General features: G+C 48.4%; 1 protein-coding gene across 1 annotated transcript in view; it reads left to right on the top strand.

Annotated features, from left to right (window-relative positions):
* Positions 1-19,379, top strand: part of LOC138514152 (kelch repeat and BTB domain-containing protein 13-like) — a 111,632-nt gene extending 92,253 nt beyond the window's left edge. Inside the window, exon 4 of the mRNA XM_069629454.1 lies at positions 10,474-19,379. Coding sequence (XP_069485555.1) covers positions 10,474-10,871 — 398 coding nt within the window. The 3' untranslated portion in view covers positions 10,872-19,379. The remainder of the gene's footprint in view (positions 1-10,473) is intronic.
* The last annotated feature ends 2,165 nt before the right edge of the window (positions 19,380-21,544 follow it).

Raw genomic sequence — 21,544 nt, 5'->3', positions numbered from 1 at the left:
AGGCCCATACCTCATGCCAGACTGAGAATCTGCCTACCCTACGAGAGGGGGATAAGAACTGAGAACCAAAGCAGGGCTGAGCAGGCCCATAGCTCATGCCGGGCTGAGAATCTGCATACCTCACGTGAGAGGGAAAGGACTGAGAACCCAAGCAGGGATGAGCAGGCCCATACCTCATGCCGGGCTGAGAATCTGCATCCCTCACGTGAGAGGGAAAGAACTGAGAACCCAAGCAGGGATGAACAGGCCCATACCTCATGCTGGGCTGAGAATCTGCATATCCTACGAGAGGGGGAAAGAACTGAGAACCAAAGCAGGGCTGAACAGGCCCATAGCTCATGCGGGGCTGAGAATCTGCATACCTCACGAGAGAGGGAAAGAACTGAAAACCCAACCAGGGATGAGCAGGCCCATACCTCATGCCGGGCTGAGAATATGCCTACCCTACGAGAGGGGGAAAGAACTGAGAACCAAAGCAGGGATGAGCAGGCCCATACCTCATGCCGGGCTGAGAATCTGCATACCTTACCAGAGAGGGAAAGAACTGAGAACCAAAGCAGGGCTGAGCAGGCCCATACCTCATGCCGGGCTGAGACTCTGCATACCCTACGAGAGGGGGAAAGAACTGAGAACCAAAGCAGGGCTGAGCAGGCCCATACCTCATGCGGGGCTGAAAATCTGCATACCCTACGAGAGGGGGAAAGAACTGAGAACCAAAGCAGGGCTGAGCAGGCCCATACCTCATGCGGGGCTGAGAATCTGCATACCCTACGAGAGGGGGAAAGAACTGAGAACCAAAGCAGGGCTGAGCAGGCCCATTCCTCATGCCGGGCTGAGAATCTGCATACCCTACTAGAGGGGGAAAGAACTGAGAACCAAAGCATGGCTGAGCAGGCCCATAGCTCATGCGGGGCTGAGAATCTGCATACCCTATGAGAGGGGGAAAGAACTGAGAACCAAAGCAGGGCTGAGCAGGCCCATACCTCATGCGGGGCTGAAAATCTGCATACCCTACGAGAGGGGGAAAGAACTGAGAACCAAAGAAGGGCTGAGCGGGCCCATACCTCATGCGGGGCTGGAAATCTGCATACTCTACGAGAGGGGGAAAGAACTGAGAACCAAAGCAGGGCTGAGCAGGCCCATTCCTCATGCCGGGCTGAGAATCTGCATACCCTACGAGAGGGGGAAAGAACTGAGAACCAAAGCATGGCTGAGCAGGCCCATAGCTCATGCGGGGGTGAGAATCTGCATACCTCACGAGAGAGGGAAAGAACTGACAAACCAAGCAGGGATGAGCAGGCCCTTAGCCCAAGTCGGGCTGAGAATTTGCATACCCCATATGGGGGTCAGGAAACGGAGTAGCAAAGTAAGGTTGCAGAAGCCTATAGCCCACACAGGGCTGAGAATCAAAATACCCCACAAGGGGTTGATAGAAGTGACAACCAGAACAGTGCTGAAGAGGCCCATAGCCCACACAAGGCTGAGAGTAGAAATACCCTTCGAAGGGGAGAGAGTGAACTTTGGAATTGTGAATACTAGCCAACCGAGGCCTGGAGAGCCTGTTACTTCTAACAAGGAGAATACATCCTGGGAGACGGGATAACATAGGAAGTGTTTTAACTGCCTGACAATGCTGCTGTTTTGGCCAAAAGTAAAATGAGCAACTGATTCTTTTGTTTGAACTACTATAACAGGGCAAGCACTGGAAAAGTCGTTGAACATTCTTTGGTGGGGGTCAGAAAACCGGCCACTTCTAATTCACCTAAGGGGGGTAAATCCTAGCCTGAACTATGTTGTCGTTTTCTATTTTCATAGTAGTAAGGCAGATGCTAGCATAGCGTAGGTTTGGACAGAGGATATAGTTTCTTTGTAAGACATCATGATGAGCCTGTTCATTATTTTTTACAGTAGGGAACTTGATGTAGATAAATGCTCTGTCAGGTGAGGGTTGTGTTACTGTCTTCATTAAGTAACCTCTATACACCCATGCTCCAGGCGGCCCACCACTCTTCTCTCCTTCAACTGCGTCACTGACTCTCACTCTGGAACCCTTCCCTCAGGTTCCTTCTAAACATTCTATGTAACCATGGAGCAGGTACTGGAATGAAATAACATAACTTACAAGAGATACTACAGAACTCATGTTCTTGTTTCAAAATGTCTTTGTGGGGAATTCGACCATCCGCACGGCGGGTCTGCGCTAACCGATTTTTTTAATAAAAAAAAAATTCTATTGAATGATGGCAGATCAACCTCCGGAAAATGTGTGATGCCAATCCGCAGACAATTTCCTATGCTCACCCGACGACATACACATAGACCCGTGCACTCCGGGAGGACACAGCCTACAGGCGCAGCCCCCCTTGTCATATTTAGTTGGGATATGACAATCAGGATTACACCATGTCTTCTCATAAGGGGGAGGGCCACACCTTCCTCCTGCCAAGGCCAGCCTAATTAACTAACAAAGGCCCCATGGATCCACCGTGTCCTTTTGTGTAACCCTGTAGATGGTGGCAGCAATCAACATAATTAACATACAAATAGAGTGTACTTCAAACAGGCCCACATGGGGTCTGGCTGCAGAGGTTAACAAAGGAGACTGGAAACCCCCAACAACCTTTGATATGCACTATGTAAACCTGAAGCCAGCTCTCGTCCTTAGTATCAATGGACAGTGAAATGTCATGTCTGGGACTGAGTGTATTACAGTAGTCATCCCCGCAGGTGGACCCGAACCAGAAGGTTGGAGTATGTGGACTTGACAGCGCCAGAAAGTCTGGTCCCACCGCAGCTTCAAGGGAGATCTGCTGCTTTAATTGGGAACCACAGAGAGCTCCATTGACCAGAGAGACCCTTTGATCCAGAACAGACAGGAAGAAGGGTGGTACTTAGTATTACATGTTTCACCCCTTCACCCTTTTTGTTGTAAAGCATTCTGGTCATGAGATCATGCACACAGGAGATTGTTGGTGGGGACCCATCATTGGTTCATTAAGGTAGGCGTAGCCTACACCAATCTCTGTGGCCCATTTGGCTTTAAAAGATGGATGAGCCCCTCTTTTGGGCAGATAATCTGAAGACTTTGTACATAGTAGCACGAAGAACTCAGTATTGGACCCTGGCTGAAGGTACAATCTTCCTTACATCTTCCGCCAGTGAAGGAAGGCCAGATACCTCCAAGATGGAAGCAAGATCCCTCCCCTAAACATCTCCAAGGGAACACATGAAGATACTCCAGAGGACGCTCCAGCAGCTCCAGGACTGGTACCCAGCCAGCACACAGTGTGCCCTGCTAGACTCTGCAGCAACTTTCCTAGGTGAGAAGTGCCAGAGAGTCTCTGAACCAAGCCAAGGACAAGGCAGCCGCCTGCAACACTCTCCTCAGCTTTGGGCCATCTGCCTTTAAGGACGACACAAGCCCAGTGAAGAAGCTAGGAGGGGTGCAAGGACAAGCATCTACCAGCGCCCGTCTTAAAGGACGTTTTCGAGTCAGTTGAACCCCTCGAGCTGCAACCGACTGCACTGCTGACTGCTGTTACACTGCAGTCGCTTACGTCATCTGAGACACCTCGACGAGTGCTTCAGAACCGCCGACCAGCACTGAGACAATGATTCCTGACCCCGAGCGCTGTGTAGACCAGCCTGCAGCCATCTGTCCAGCCTTGCTTTCCGAACTGCCTGCCACCTGATACCTGCATCTATCTCTTGTCTTGAACTCTGTTGCAGAAGCTACAAAGCACCCTGAAACCGAGTACCAAGAACTTCTAAAGTACAAGGCACATTGTGGTTCTGTCCCCCTGGTCCTTCTCCGAAGGCCCCTAGTGACATTTTACAACGCATTGTGCTGAAACCAAGTATCCTTGAACTATCACGATTAAGTACTATACTGACTACCTTCCTGTCAGTATCCAGAGTGCATCCCTTTTCCTTCTTTTAAACTGTCCTCTGCATTTCTTTTGGAGGGTGGGTTGTATTTCATAGTGTGCTAGAACTGTCTGTTGTGATAATAATAAAGTAGATATTTTTATACACCCTTGACTGGACAGCCCCTTTTATAATTGACTAATAATTGTATTTTCACTGTGTTGCAACTAACCAACGATCCACAGCCTTGCAGAGATAAGCCTGCTGTTCCATCCATGTTACCAAAATTGGACGAGGAGGTTTATAATTTACTTGTGTTTCCAATCTGTTCACATCCCTTCTGGTGTTCTAAAGGTGTCGGGCTGATTGATGGTTTAGAAACCGATATTCATCCCTGGATCACTGGTGCCCCGGAAGTTGATTTGTCACAGTCCTCTTGTCCGCCTCTGATGTCTGGTTTACCACAACTCTGCCTGTAGAACTAAAACGTGAGTGTGATAGCCCCTCTACTGAGAGGGAACATGAGTCAAATAACCTGTTCTGTGGAATTTCCTCCACTCGGATGTGTCTACAACCACGTTTTAGCTCACTGCACCCTCCACAAAGGAGAAATATCAATTTGCATATCAGTCTGGTCCCACCCTCAAGGGCAAATGCTAGGCAAATGTCTCCTCTGAACAAGAGTAACATCAGCAACCCAAAACACGTGTTTCGGCCTTGATGGGCCTGCTCATTGAGGTGAAGCTGAGCCTCCCTGAGACATAGTGACCAAGAGGGGTTGTCCATGATTTTTTCGAAGGTGAAATGTCTCAGGGAGAAAGAAACAAAAGTCATTAAAACAAAAATGACTTTCGTTTTTCATCCCGTGGAAGTTTCTGGCAACCCGCACCACCCCACCCCCTTACTTACCTTTTGGTGGCACACTTTGCTGTCAGCCACCGACTGCTCCATTCCTTTACAACGCCGGTTCCCTTCAATTACGTCCATGGCAACCAGCAACGCAGGGTCCTTTTTAAATCTTTTTTAAAAGTTCTTGTTTAGGTTATGGGGGACACCCCTGCAACCCCAGTTGCAATTATAGTGAATAAGAGTGCGGGTGACACCCCTGCTCTCCTTGTTCACTATAATTGAACCGAATGGGATGTTTATTCAAATTTTTCGGCTGTTAGTAATTTCCATTCAGCCAAAATTCAAATAAATATTCCATTTGTTTAGTTTTTTCAGTCATTTCTACGGATTCCAGCAAGAGGTTCACCTCTATTTCTCCTTGGTTGGTTTATAAATAAAACGAGAGTGTGGGAGCCCCTCTACTGAGAATGAATATGAGTCAAATACCCTGTTCTGTGGAATTTATTCCACTCAGGTGGGTCTACAACCAGGTTTTAGCTCACTGCACCCTTCACAAAGGAGAAATATCAATTTCCATATCGGTCTGGTCCCACCCATAAGGTCAGCCCAGCACCGAAATGCCAGCAATTCTCCTCTGAACAAGAGTATCATCAGCAAACACAGACACGAGTTTTAGCCTTGTTGGCCCTCCTCAGTGAGGTGAAGCTGTGCCTCTCTAAGCACAATGAGCAAGGGGCCCACGTCTGGACTACCCTGGGTAACTTAGGGTGAAAAATACACACAAAGAACTGGGTATTAGGGAAGCTCAGCTTCACCTCACTGAGGAGGGCCAACAAGGCTAAAACTCGTGTCTGTGTTTGCTGATGGTACTCTTGTTCAGAGGAGAATTTGCTGGCATTTCGGGCTGACCTTATGGGTGGGACCAGACCGATATGGAAATTGATATTTCTCCTTTGTGAAGGGTGCAGTGAGCTAACACCTGGTTGTAGACCCACCTGAGTGGAATAAATTCCACAGAACAGGGTATTTGACTCATATTCATTCTCAGTAGAGGGGCTCCCACACTCTCATTTCATTTGTAAACCAACCAAGGAGAATCCAGACGTGAACCTCTTGCTGGAATCCGTAGAAATGACTGAAAAAACTAAACAAATGGAATATTTATTTGAATTTTGGCTGAATGGAAATTACGAACAGCCGAAAAATTTGAATAAACATCCCATTCGGTTCAATTATAGTGAACAAGGAGAGCAGGGGTGTCCCCCGCACTCTTATTCACTATAATTGCAACTGGGGTTGCAGGGGTGTCCCCCATAACATAACTGTTAAAAAAGATTTAAAAAGGACCCTGCGTTGCTGGTTGCCATGCACGTAATTGAAGGGAACCAGCGTTGTAAAGGAATGGAGCAGTCGGTGGCTGACAGCAAAGTGTGCCACCAAAAGGTAAGTAAGGGGGTGGGGTGGTGCGGGTTGCCAGAAACTTCCACGGGATGAAAAACGAAAGTCATTTTTGTTTTAATGACTTTTGTTTCTTTCTCCCTGAGACATTTTAGGCCGAACAAGGCTGAAAGACGTGTCTGGGGTTGTTGTTAGTACTCTTGTTCAGAGGAGAATTGCCTAGCATTTCGGTGCTGGACTATGCAAGCGGGTGGGACCAGACTGATATGCAAATGGTTCTTTCTCTTCTGTGAAAGGTACAGCGAGTGGGAATTTACCCATAGAATAGGTTATTTGGCTGTGTTCGTACTCAGTAGAGGGACTCCCTTCAGCGTTATTATAATATTTTAACACTAGAGGACACTGCTTTGATGACTCTATACCTTCTGTTCCTTAGCCCAGTGCCATGTTCTAGTTCTTTATCTTGGCTTCTGTCCACCCTGCTCTCGACTCCGAATCTCTACTTCCAGTGCTTTATTCTGGTATAAGTTATTTCTGGACTGCCTGGAAAAGAGTAATTAATGGTTGTATGTTGAGGTTTATGAATGAACCTATTCGCATTTGATTTGAATTGGGGTATGCAAACTGTTATCACTTTGATATTGAGCTGATGCACCTGTCAATAAAAGGTTTCAGACCAAACTTTTACATTATATACGTGGGTAAGACACGTCGAGGACGAGTAGTTGTGCTTTCGGCCTAAGACCCACACACATTAATGTAAAGAATGTACACGAGGCAACCCCTTAAATGGACAGTTGATGGCGCTACTGCTTCATCTACAACCTGTTGTATGCTATTTATTTAAACATGTGAAATCATTTGCAGATAACAAACAGGTGAAGATTGGTGGTTATGTATGGGGAAACATTTGGAACACTGGAGAGTGATGTATGGAAGGTTTTGATTCATACGTAACCCCTGCATCCTCCCCCTGCCACCTCTCCCCAGCACTGTTCTTGGCAATCCTCCAAATGTCGTTTTTCAGTTTGCTGGCCAAGGCAGAAGGGGAAAACCCGTATTCAAATCAGGGCTGGTCCCTCCATGTGAGAGGGAGTCCATGAAACTGGGCATGAACAACTCCAGACATGTATTGGCCTCACTGGGCTTCCTCACTGAGGTGTAGCTAGGGTCTTTAGGCACACCAATCGCAGGGCCCAGGTCTGTGCAAACCCATCCCACTCTGGTGACTTATGCAACACTGAAAAGTGATGGGTTAAAGGGTTTAGATTAATAATAACCTCTGCTATATAATGTTTTCCTGTCTGTAATAGCGTATCCAGAAGAAACATGGTGGCTTGGATGGTTGCCCAGAGCAACACCACTCGTTATGAGTGATTCAAAACCTTGCATCCCTCACGCTTCATTGTTTAAAGAAGTTGTGGGGAGGGACAGGTACACACGAGCTGTCTGAACTGAGGGCTCATACATGAACTCAACTGGCTCTGGTAATTGCTTGCTTTCACGTCTTTCTCGAAGCAGTTATATGACAACACTCCCAATCCCCATTATACCAGAATGTGAGACGTGCACCTGGGAGCTAGTGTGATCATCACAACCAATCCCAGGTCTACCTGAGTGACAGTGACTAGCATTGCCCCTCCCCAGGTCTACCTGAGAGACACTGATCATCACAACCAACCCCAGGTCTACCTGAGAGTGTGACTAGGATTGCCCCTCCTCAGGTCTACCTGAGAGACACTGTGATCATCACAACCAATCCCAGGTCTACCTGAGAGTGTGACTAGCATTGCAGCTCCCAGGTCCACCCGAGAGAAATGGTAATCAGCACAGCCAATCCCACGTCTACCTGAGAATGTGACTAGCATTGCCCCTCCCCAGGTCTACCTCATAGACACTGTGATCATCACAACCAATCCCAGGTCTACCTGAGTGAGAGTGACTAGCATTGCCCCTCCCCAGGTCTACCTGAGAGACACTGTAATCATCACAATCAATCCCAGATCTACATGAGAATGTGACTAGCATTGCCCCTCCCCAGGTCTACCTGAGAGACACTGATCATCACAACCAACCCCAGGTCTACCTGAGAGTGTGACTAGGATTGCCCCTCCCCTGGTCTACCTGAGAGACACTGATCATCACAACCAACCCTAGGTCGACCCGAGAGTGTGACTAGCATTGCAACTCCAAGGTCTACCCGAGAGAAATGGTATTCAGCACAGCCAATCTCACGTCTACCTGAGAATGTGACTATCATTGCCCCTCCCCAGGTCTGCCTGAGAGACACTGTGATCATCACAACCAATCCCAGGTCCACCTGAGAGTGTGACTAGCATTGCAGCTCCCAGGTCCACCCAAGAGAAATGGTAATCAGCACAGCCAATCCCACGTCTACCTGAGAATGTGACTAGCATTGCCCCTCCCCAGGTCTGCCTGAGAGACACTGTGATCATCACATCTAATCCCAGGTCTTCCTGGGTGAGAGTGACTGTCATTGCCCCACCCCAGGTCTACCTGAGAGACACTGTGATCATCACAAACAATCCCAGGTCTACCTGAGTGAGAGTGGCTAGCATTACCCCTCCCCAGGTCTACCCGGGAGACACTGTGATCATCACAACCAATCCCAGATCTACCTGAGAAAGTGACTAGCATTGCCCCTCCCCAGGTCTACCTGAGAGACACTGATCATCACAACCATCCCCAGGTCTCCCTGAGAGTGTGACTACGATTGCCACTCCCCAGGTCTACGAGAGAGACACTTATCATCACAACCAACCCTAGGTCGACCTGAGAGTGTGACTAGCATTGCAACTCCCAGGTCTACCCGAGAGAAATGGTATTCGGCATAGCCAATCTCACGTCTACCTGAGAATGTGACTAGCATTGCTCCTCCCCAGGTCTGCCTGAGAGACACTGATCATCACAACCAATCCCAGGTCTACCTGAGAGTTTTACTAGCATTGCCGCTCCCAGGTCTACCCAAGAGAAACTGTAATCAGCACAGCCAATCCCACGCCCACGTCTACCCATGACAGAGTGACTAGATTTGTCCCCCAGATCTACATGAGAGACAATGATGATCACAACCAATCCCAGGTCTACCCGAGTGAGAGTGACTAGCATTGCCCCTCCCCAGGTCTACGCGAGAGAAATTGTAATCAGCACAGCCAATCCAACGTCTACCCTATAATGTGACTGGCATTGCCCCTCCCCGGGTCTACCTGAGAGACCCTGTGATCATCACAACCAATCCCAGGTCTACCTGAGAATGTGACTAGCATTGCCCCTCCCCAGGTCTGCCTGGGAGACACTGTGATCATCACAACCAATCCCAGGTCTACCTGAGAGTGTGACTAGGATTGCAGCTCCCTAGTCTACCCGAGAGAAACTGTAATCAGCACAGCCAATCCAACGCCTACCTGTGACAGAGTGACTAGCTTTGCCCTCCTACCCCCCAGATCTACATGAGAGATCCTGTGATCATCACAACCAATCCTAGGTCTACCTGAGATTGTGACTACTAATGCCCCTCCCACCTCTACCCGAGAGAAATGGTAATCAGCACAGCCAATCCCATGTCTACCTGAGAATGTGACTAGCATGGCCCCTCCCTAGGTCTGCCTGAGAGACACTGCGATCATCACAACCAATCCCAGGTCTACCTGAGAGTGTGACTAGGATTGCAGCTCCCTGGTCTACCCGGGAGACGCTGTAATCAGCACAGCCAATCCCACGTCTACCTGTGACGTGCTTTGCCCCCTTTACTCCCAGATCTACATGAGAGACACTGATCATCACAACCAATCCCAGGCCTACCCGAGTGAGAGTGTCTTGCATTGCACCTCCCCAGGTCTACCAGAGAGAAACTGTAATCAGCACAGCCAATCCAAGGTCTGCCTGAGAGACAGTGTGATGAGCAGATGATGGCTTGAGGATCACAAGACATTTAAAAAGCATTTGGTAATGTGGCACACAGGTGAATGACTCTAAATAAATGACTTGCAATATAGGCCCTCCATAGATCCATTGCAAGAGCTGCCAGGGGAACTTTATGATTAAGGTCATAATAATATTGCATTTTCATCACATTTACATCTCAGCGATGTAATAATAGGTGTTATTATTAGCTACTGTGACAATACTTGATTTATCAACCTTGGATCCATACAGGGCTGAGTTGGCCATGCTGGGATGTAATCCTGTGTTTGCAGGTTGTGCGCAGGTCGCTCTACAGAGCTAAACTCACTAAGTTTACCAGCATATTCTCATATCAAGGAGACACATTTTGTGATTTCTTGCCACCCTCTTCTCATTCTGGACCTAAACTAACAATTTTTTCTTTTCCCTCTCTAGACACTTGGCTGGAGCTGCTCCCAACACTCACCCGCACCGATTGCAACATGCCCTGCCTTTACTTCTTGGGGGGATCTGACCCCCTCTTCCTGCTGGGAGGAAACAATGAAGAGAATGTTGTGATCACCTTCAGTCCTGGAGCTCAGAGTTGGGGGAAGGCACGCAGGATGGCAAAGTGCACACTGGCAGGGCAGGGGACCAGCATGAATGGTACCTTCTTCTTGCCAGCGCCGGAACTGAATGCAATACTGCAAGTGGACCTGGCCACTCTTAGTGCCCAAACTCTGCCAACTCCACCCAGGCCAGTGTCCTACGAAGCCCTGGTCATTTTATGGTATCCGCCAGTGGGGTCTGAGAGAGACTGGCGGGAATGCCCAAAGATACACAAGGAGAGATGAGAACCTGAAAGGCGTGAAAATACAAGAGGTGGCCGAGGGAGAAGCCGGCTGGAGTGCAGTTAGGTTGGTCGGTCGCAGCTGATAAGCAGAGAAAGAGATGATGGAGCCAAGAATATGTGCTCAGAAATCTGATCACTACAGTCACCTGCAGGTCTTGAAGAACCATGGGCTAAGCCTTGGGGGTGGGGGTGTATTATGTGCTGCAAAAAGGTTTTAGAGTATCTGGGGAAAACAGGCTTGCGTATCAGGGTACTTTTCCTGGAGCAGGCTTGGGGCAGTTGATATCTTCCGCATCGTCACCACTGAGCGAGGATGAACTGTGTTCTGTTGCCCTTCTTAGGTATAATGTTAGTATCGAGAGGGAGACATTGCAACACAAACTAAAGAAGGGGGTGAAGTTTTCGCACCACAACCAAAGCCGAATATGCGGTTTAGAGCAAAAAAGACATGTGACGCTGGTGGACAATCACTGTGGATGCCAGTGACCGCAGTGTGGCTCTCAGCTGTGTGATAAAGAAGACTGCACAATCCCTTATGCTCCTTGCTCACCCAGAAAGTGGAATGCAATCATTCTGATTGGGTGACTGAACACTTCTGTCGGCATATCTGATGTTCAAGGGTCCATCGAAAGACTAATCACAAGCCACTGTGCCTGTTTTGGGACAAGAGAGGAATGAGTAAAGTGCCAGAGGGTTTGGCAAGAATTGCTGTTGCATGCAAACCCTGCAGCACGAGTTGTGTGGCAGGTTGCAACTCAACAGAGGTGAGACCTGCATCACTGCCGTCTCTGTGCTACAGGTGGGCACACTACTTTGGGTTCTCCACTTTGGCTGAAGACAACCGATGTCTTGGGATTGCCAAAATCAAAGGGGCGCCACATCATAATTTGCAGTACTCGCCTTCATTTTGTGTTCTGCTGCTTTTTGAGGTTACACTGGAGAGTGGGTGAGGAAGAAGTGATTGCATGGAGGCACAAGATGTGTGATCGGAAAATTAAAAGGTGTTTTGTGAGGAACGTAGACCAAATATGAACTTTTTTTTACCCCAAATAATTTGGTATTGGCATTTTAGAAATGTTCTCAACAACAGACTACTCTGCCCCGCCCCAGCAAGAACCGCTGCTTAATTCCATCTCCTCGGACGAGTTCCCGTCATCCTCCGTTGTCATCGTCTTTGTGATGTGCCTATGTTAATTCAAGTCCAACACCCGAATGTTTTGGGGGCACCATTGTAGCCCAAAGTCACTTCTCAGGAAGCTGAGCATCTCTCCCCATTCTTTCTGGAATCTATCTGCGTCCCCTTGGACTCTGTACGTTGTTCATTCCATTGCCACTATGTCCCATAGCTTGCGATACCAGCTGATTGACAACGGAGGGGAGCTCTGTTTCCAGTCTTTGGCTATGACCATCTTTTGACACAGTGGGAAAGGGAGCAAAATTGAGGTATCTGAGAGAAGAAGATACCATTTCACAAATGTTGGAGAAATTAACGTTGGGAAGTTGTTTCTTATGCAGAGGGGCAACCAGAACTCTGACCTGTAGTTTCTGTCTGCACTGTGGCAAGTGCCTATGGATTCACGTGACTACTTTTTTTTTTTTAAACTTTGTTTATTAACGGAACGGTTCACAGCAAGACAATTCTCATAAGCAGTGCAACACAGCATGTGCATAATTTCGACAATGACATATCTATGGCAATGAGGTAGGCATCTTCACCTAAGGTGACGGAGTAGGTGTTATATCAGCATCAGACATCAGATCACATAGGTACAGACGTAACACTGACCATATATCTTTGGGACGACAGGGGTGAAGACTGATAAGACAAAAAGTTCCTCATCGTCATTCACAATGCATAAGTCTTTCAGGAAGTTGGATCCGGTAGGCCCTGCGGCAGATTTCCAACATTTAAGGATGCAGCTTTTGGCAATAACACATGAGATATTAAAAAACCTTCTTGTGGTTTCCTTCACCTTTCCAATGTCACCAAACAGGTATTTTAGGGGGGACAGAGCGGCTGGGATCTCCATTATGTCCGCAAGGAGCTCAGCCACTTCTCGCCAAAAGTCCGCAATAACAGGGCACGACCAGTACATATGATACGCTCCAGCTTCGGGGGCGCCACATTTCGAACATGTCCCTGTGCAACCCTCTACAAACTTAGCCAGCCTAGCCGGGGAGTAATGTAACTCATTCAGGATTTTAAATTGAATCAGTCGGAGTCCTGAGTTCATAGAGACCGATTTGGTGAGTTGATAATATTGGGCCCATCTCACGTCATCAATCTGGGTACCTACATCCTGTTCCCAGGTTTCCCTGATAGTGTTTCATGAGGGGGAATGTGTTTGCACCAAGGTGTATAGCGACGAGACTCCCTTATTATGGCCATCCGTCGTCACCACAGCTCTGATGCATTCGTGTGTCTGAGGTTCTGCCGGGAAGGAAGGACATTTAGCAGCAAAAGCTGTTCTCATGCGATAGTATTGAAGGCGCTTAAGCTGGCCACCCCCCACTGCATCCATGAAGTCTGTGAGTTCACAAAACATGCCATCGGGGAACATGTCTTGCATCCTGAAAAGTTTATTTGGGTGCCAGGTACGCTGAAGGGCCATGTCAAAGGTCGGGGAAATACTAGAGAAGTTCCACAGGGGTATATCTGGGTCATAGGGGATCTCCAGGCCAATTCTCCTGTAGATCCTGGACCAAGCTCGTGTGGTGGTTTATACCGGGTCGAATGGGCAGATGTTACCATAAGTGGGGTTCAGGAGAACAGATTGTATATCATTATGGCGGACTGCGTGCTTTTCAAGAAGAATGTGTGGGGCTGTGTCTTCGGGGTCAAACCAATGTTTCACAAATTGTGCCTGTGCTGCTATACAATATAATTCAAAATGAGGTGCCGCAATCCTGCCCTGTGAGTATGGCTCCACCATCTTGTCACAGCCCAGCCTAGCAGTTTTCCCGTTCCAAATAAAGGAAGACGCCAATGATTTAAGTTTCGCAAAAAAGGATTTACCGGGCCAAATCGGAATGTTGTTGAAGAAATATAAGAGTTTGGGTAGGACTACCATTTTAAGTAGGGCCACTCGGCCATATAAGGACAGAGGGAGATTAGCCCATAGTTGGAGCTTGGTCATAAGGGTGAGAAGTAATTCGCCGTGATTATGCGAGTACACCAGCTGTCTATCTCTGGCCACCATGATTCCCAGGTATCTTACCTGCGTGGGGGCAGGCTTAAACCCTGTAATATTAGATAGGTCACCTGTATTAGGGGTCAACGGAAATATTTCAGATTTTGGGACATTGATTTTATATCCTGAATATTCCGAGAACTCATGTATATCAGACATAATGTGTTGCACATTTTCATGTGGGTCCCGGACATATAACAACGTATCATCCGCGTACAGTGATATGATTTGGGGAGGGCCAGTCATCCTGAGACCTCTGTGCGAGTGGTGCTGACGGATATATTCTGCCATCGGTTCAATAGTGAGTGCAAAGAGAATGGGTGAGAAAGGACAGCCCTGTCTGGTCCCTCTATGTAAATGAAAAGAAGGGGACAAGGTGTTATTAGTTAGGACCTTGGCAGATGGTTGGGTATATAGCAGCCGGACGCATTTAATAAAATATGGCCCAAGTCCAAACCGCTCGAGTACCAGGAAAAGGTATGTCCAGGAGACGGAATCAAAGGCCTTTTCGGCATCTAGGGCCACTACAGCCGCTTTTGCCTCCGGGTCTATTTGCGCCAGAACATTAAATAATCGTCTCGGGTTTAAAGCTGTAGATCTGGTTGGTTTAAAGCCAGCTTGGTCAGGGTGGACTAGGATTGGCATTTACGGTAAGGGTCTGGTGGTCAGCACCTTGGTGAAGATTTTCGTGTCAGTGTTGATTAGGGAGAGGGGCCTGTAAGAGGCCATATCCTGTGCTGGTCTGCGTGGCTTCAGAAGGACCGTAATGACTGCTTCACGCATCGGGTCTGGTAGCATACCACGATTAATAGCCTCTTCTCACACTTTCAGTAATAGCGGGGCCAGCTCACCCTGAAATTCTTTGTACAGTTCGGCGGTCAGGCCGTCTGAGCCAGGGCGCGGCCACCGGATAGAGATTAAATGGCCGCAGTGAGTTCTTCAATAGTAACGGGTTGATCCAAAATGTTTTGTGTCGTTTGGGTAAGTGTTGGGAGATCGAGGGAGTCTAGGTACCTGAACGTGTCTTCCCTGGTTTTAACATCATGATTAGGGTACAGAGCAGAGTAGAAATCAGCAAAAGTAGAATTAATGTCCCTTTTCTTTATTGACCGTGACCCCAGCCGGGTTCTGAATACTAGCGATTGGGTTAAGGTGCCTGTCTGTTCTAAGCATTTTGACCAGAAATCTCCCCGCTCTATTACTCTCCCCGTACCTGCGGGCCTCTGGGGCAGCCATGTATAAGACTTCCCTGTTGGCTAGCTCATTGAATTCCTTGAGGGAAGCGTGAATCTTAGATAGGGTTTTGTTGTTTAATGTGGCACTATATTCTGTCTGTAATGCGTCTATTGTGGCTTCAGCCACACCCAGTTCCCTTCTCACCGCCTTCAGCATACCCGTAGACTTACCCAGTATAGTACCCCGAATTCAAACTATGAATGCCTCCCTTAGCGTAGCATAGGTGCTCACCGAACCCTCGTACAACTCCAGAAATTCCTCAATTTCAATATGTAGTGCCTCACTGATATTGGGGTCCCTAAGGATCGCAGACGGCATTCTCCACCTTTTAGCCGGAGGTGGGGAGTCATCTAGGCTGATGTCTAGTGTTATCGGCGAGTGGTCTGAGAGCGTGCGGGGGTGTATTGCACAGTCAGTGATCACCCCAGAGAGGGATGAACTAATGAACCAATAATCTATACGGGAGTGGGAGTCATGAACAGATGAGTAGAAAGTGAATTTCCTCTCATATGGATGTAACATGCGCCATGCGTCAATTATATCGGTCTGTTCCATCATCTGTCTAACAGTAAGTGCTGCTTTGGACTGGGCCCTGGGGGAGGTAGATGAACGATCTAGGGAGTGATCAAGTATCATATTAAAATCCCCACCCCATATTATTTGCGCCTCTCCCGATGTGGACAGCATATCGAGGATCGTGCAGTAAAATAGCGGACCATCTATATTAGGACCGTGTGTTAATCAGTAATATTTGCCGTCCCGCCACCTCCCCCCATACCCCATACCAACACGTATCTACCTAGAGGGTCTATCTTACTAGAAAGATACCTGAAGCATAGCTTGGGATGTATAAGTGTCAGGACTCCCCTGGACTGTGCCGAATACTCTGTGAAGTACCTATGAGGACCCAATCGTGGGAGGAATTTATTATTGATACTCCCCAGCGCATGTGTTTCCTGTATCAGAAGGATGTGGGGGTCGTGGCGTGTAATGTATGCAGCAATTTTCCTTGCCTTGACTGGATTGTTGAGACCCCGAATGTTCCAGGAGAGTAGTCTAATGCTTAGGCAACTATGGCGCAGGCTAAAAGTAGCTTATCGGAAGGTGCGTTTGCCAAGTATGGCACCATTGTCTCAAGTGATGTAAGAGTCCTGCTGGAAAATAGTCCCCTGATTTTAACTTTGTAACATCCCCAACCATGCCTGGCATAACACCAGGAAAAACATTTACCTGTTTCCCCCGCCAACCCCCTCCCGCATCATCAACCCCAACCCGATGATGTATCCCCTTAACCATAACTTGGGAAGTCTCCTGGGGGAGTGAGCTGTACTCACATGACCGACCACCATGGGGGGGCTCACCGCCCTACGACAACATATGGTGGACAGGGCCACCTCGCCGTCAACGGGTTATTGAACTTGTGGCAAGGCAGTGCGGCGTAAGTCTCATCAGCCAGCATGGTCCTCCGGTTCCGCCACCGGCCGGGGCGGCAAGTTGCGGTTAGTCTCCCGGCTCCCCTGGGGAAGCGGGATTGAGGCCTCGACATACATCATGGCCACTGTAGGATTCTCAAAAAAGTGTGCTCGGCCTCCGTGTTGGATGCGCATTTTAGCCGGGAAGACAAGTATATATGGGATCTGGCGTAGCCTCAGCTGTCTCTTGACCGGTTCGTAGGACCTCCTCAGCGTTTGCACATTAGTTGAAAAATCTGGATATATGTGTATCCAGTTGTCTTCATAATGTAGGGAGCCTTTTTCCCTGGAAAGCCTCAGGATAGCGTCTCTGTCTCTATAATTTAGGAGTCAGACAATGATCTTGCGGGCGGTGCTCCAGGCTTAGGAGGGAGGGCCAGGGTGCGATGGGCCCATTCCACGAGGAAATGATCGGAGAAAGCATCGGGCCCAAGAGGGATTTCAGGAGGTTTTCCACCTGGCGTTCCCTGGAACCTTTTCCGAAGGATTTGACTACCCTGACCAGGCATATGTTGTTTCTCCTGGAACGAGATTCCAAGTCCTCACACTTATTCAGGGTTTTCTGCTGGTCGCCCTTTAACTGGGCGATATCGTGGCTATGTTGTGCTATCGAGTCCTCGTTGACTCCAATTCTGTTCTCCGCCTCCGTAGTGCGTGCACTTTCCTGGTCAACTCTTGCCTTCAGAGAGCTGATTGTGGCCCCTATAACATCCAGTTTGCTGTTAACCGCCAGGAATCCACTCTGGACCATCAATAATAGTTTTTCCACTCTCTCGTTCAATGGAGATTCCGGTTGGCCGCCCGGGGGCTCAGTGGGTGTCTCGGCAGACCCATGTGGCTGGGAGCTGGCAAAGGAGTCCATCGGACCAGTTTTCTTGGGGCCCATACTTTTCTTTTCGCTGCGGCCCATATATTAAATCTGTTGGGTTGCGTCCACACACGTTCTGGTGCCCAGTGGTAATCGGTGGTCAGCGATCGCCGGCACTTAGGCGTGTGATTCAGTCAACAGTGTAGCACCATTGTCACAGCAGGTTCGCCATACGAGTTTGTGGGTAGCATGTGCTGCATACTGGGAGGCGAGGGCAACACTGCTTGTGTGGCAGGTATGTGCAGAGGAAATGTGCCAGAGCGTCCCGGGAGGAGCCACGACAAGGGCACCCACCTTATGATGTTATCAGCAGGCCCGACGAGCGAACGCAGCTGGCACGCCGCCGTTGGCAAGGTCCGACTCGGTTGTCAGTTAAGAATCAGCCTGCGGAGCAGCAACGGCTCAGGAAGGGGGTCGGCACCCCGCTGAAGAAAAGTAATGTTCCGTCCGGGCTGGACTTGCGGTGTACACCCGGGAGGAGAACTGGGGGCCAGCAGGACATATTCACCGGCAACTCCGAAGTGTGTCAGGAAGGCACCCGGCAGCAAAAAGGCACGCAGTGCGGCTCCTCCCCTCTACGCCCTGTAGGCGAGCTGACGCCTCCGGCTGTCGCGTGATTTCTCTGGAACCGTGGTCTGGGTATGCCGCCGCTGCGCTCACTGTGTAGGTTTCCAGTCCGATATCTCAGGATTAAGCCAGCGTTTCTGGAGGGGAATCAGTGGAATGATGCCGTAGATCTTCCGCTGCCGATAACAGATGTTTATTGGCGTGTAGGTGGCCCCGAACAGGATTAATTTTAGGGTAGGATATGTTACGGGCCGGAGCTCTCCCTTCAGGCGGCCATCGACGTCGTGTGCAACAGCGCCCCCCGATTCACGTGACTGCTTGAGTCTTGTTCCCCTGCTGCTGCATTGGACGTGGTGTCGACTGTCTTTGGATATCGCTGTTTCTTTTAGTCTGTTGAATGCACACAAGAGTTATGGCATGGTAACGTGTTACTATTCTTTCTGATGGCCTGCGGTATGATTAGTCGGTTGCCCCCACAAGGCTGTCTAGGGCCTGGGATCACACTACGTTCAACTTTCTCTTCCTAAATACCTACCTGCCAGAACCCTCCGCTCCTCTAACTCCAACTCTCTGCATGTCAAATGCTTCTCCCAGAAGAGATTTGGGGACAGGTCTCTCTCTTTGGCAGATGCCTCTCTTTGGAACAGACTCCCTGCCCCACTCAGACATGAGCCGGACTGCCTTAAACTCCAGAAACCTCTCAAAAATCAGCTTTTCTCTGCCTTTTCCCTCCCCTGCTAATCACCCCACGGCCTCTCAAACCGGTGGCCAGGACCTTCATGAATCTCACTGGTATGTGACCGCTGCCCAGTCAGCACCAGCACCCTCACCCCACCCAGCACTGCCCTTGTGGGCCCCTCCTGGGTGGCTCTGCTTCCCACCCGTGGCATTCCCCCGCCTTGCACTTAACCAGCATGCCCTCCCCTGGCATCCTCAGCACCTGCCCATTTCTTGCTCCATTCCCCTCCTACCAGCTCCCCCCAGCACTTATCTTCACAGTACTTGCATGTCCGAAGGCCTAGTAGGACCACAAGTGTATACCTTCTGTTTTTATTATGTTTTTACCCTGTTCCCTTCCCCCTTATTGCCTTGTGGCACCTTGAAACACTATTTTGTTGTACAGGCACCAAACAAATGCTCAATAAATAAATTAAATAAATAAGGTGGTGAGATTTGCGAAATGTGGTATGTTTTAAGACCAGGGTTGCCAAACTGTCTGCTGACAGACATGGACGTTTATTTTTAATGTGCTGCAACCCTAGTGGGAAGGAAATTACATTAGGCACTGCACTGTGTCTTAGGTTCTTTCTCAAGCCAACGGGCCTGTTAAAACTTGCAATAGACCCCTAACGATTTTGCAGCCGGTAGTTAAAAGTAACTTGCCTATTCTGGATGCAGACAAAGGCGTGTTCAGTAATGTGGATGAAAATACTTTGCAGAAAAACAAAAGTACACTTCAACAAATTATTCTTTGACGAATAGCCAATCATAAACAGGCGGGGGACGCATTAGCAGAGAGAAGAAAAACACCAAAAAAAGGCGGAAGAAAATTACAGGCAATGCACACCCGCCCACCCAGTTTAAGAGACAATGAGTCAAAAAATAAAAAAACATTAAAGACGTTTTTCAAATAAATTGTCATAGACAGGAATGGGTAATAGTGACATCAAAGTGAGTTTTGCTTATAATAGCACTGAAGTCCCTGTAACCGAGGATTCATCTATGTAGATGCTAAAAGAGTCTTCATTTGGTACTGATATGAACACATGGTGGTATGATAGGAACCCGTGGTGGTAAGATATGAACCCGTTATTGCTATGATAGGACACCATGGTGGTATGATATGAACACATGGTGGTATGATAGGACCCCATGGTGGTATGATATGAACCCATCCTAGTATGATATGAACCCATGGTGCTATGATTGGACCCCATGGTGCTATGATAGGAACACATGGTGGTATGATAGGACCCCATGCTGGTATGATAGGACCCCATGGTGCTATGATATCAACCCATGTTAGTATGATATGAACCCATGGTGCTATGATAGGACCCCATGGTGTTATGATAGGACCCCATGGTGTTATGATAGGACCCCATGGTGGTATGATATGAACACATGGTGGTATGATAGGACCTCATGGTGCTATGATGGGAACCCATGGTGCTATGATATGAACCTGTTATTGCTATGATAGGACCCCGTGGTTGTATGATAGGAACCCATGGTGGTATGATAGGAACCCATAGTGTTATGATAGGACCCCATGGTTGTATGATATCAACCCATGTTAGAATGATATGAACCCATGGTGCTATGATAGGACCCCATGGTGGTATGATATGAACCCATGCTAGTATGATATGAACCCATGGTGGTATGATAGGACCCCATGGTGGTATGATAGGAACCCATGGTGGTATGATAGGAACACATGGTGGTATGATAGGACCTCATGGTGCTATGATAGGAAGCCATGGTGCTATGATATGAACCCGTTATTGCTATGAAAGGACCCCGTGGTGGTATGATAGGAACCCATGGTGGTATGATATGAACACATGGTGGTATGATAGGACCCCGTGGTTGTATGATAGGAACCCACGGTGGTATGATAGGAGCCCACAGTGTTATGATATGAACCCATGGTGCTATGATAGGACCCCATGGTGGTATGATATGAACCCATGCTAGTATGATATGAACCCATGGTGCTATGATAGGACCCCATGGTGCTATGATATGAACACATGGTGCTATGATATGAACCCGTTATTGCTATGATAGGACCCCGTGGTTGTATGATAGGAACCCATGGTGGTATGATAGGAACCCATAGTGTTATGATAGGACCCCATGGTGGTATGATAGGACACCATGGTGGTATGATATGAACCCATGGTGCTATGATAGGACCCCATGGTGGTATGATATGAACCCATGCTAGTATGATATGAACCCATGGTGCTATGATAGGACCCCATGGTGCTATGATAGGACCCCATGGTGGTATGATATGAACCCATGCTTGTATGATATGAACCCATGGTGCTATGATAAGACCCCATGGTGGTATAATATGAACCCATGCTGGTATGATATGAACCCATGGTGCTATGATAGGACCCCATGGTGGTATGATATGAACCCATGGTTCTATGATAGGACCCCATGGTAGTATGATATGAACCCATGCTAGTATGATATGAACCCATGGTGTTATGATAGGACCCCATGGTGTTATGATAGGAACCCATGGTGCTATGATATGAACACATGGTGGTATGATAGGACCCCATGGTGCTATGATATGAACCCGTTATTGCTATGATAG

The sequence above is a fragment of the Ambystoma mexicanum genome, chromosome 12, assembly GCF_040938575.1.
Source record: "Ambystoma mexicanum isolate Mex_15411 chromosome 12, UKY_AmexF1_1, whole genome shotgun sequence".
NCBI classification, from domain to species: Eukaryota; Metazoa; Chordata; class Amphibia; order Caudata; family Ambystomatidae; genus Ambystoma; species Ambystoma mexicanum.
Note: the sequence above shows the minus strand (reverse complement) of the source record. Positions and strands in the feature narration are given on the sequence as shown.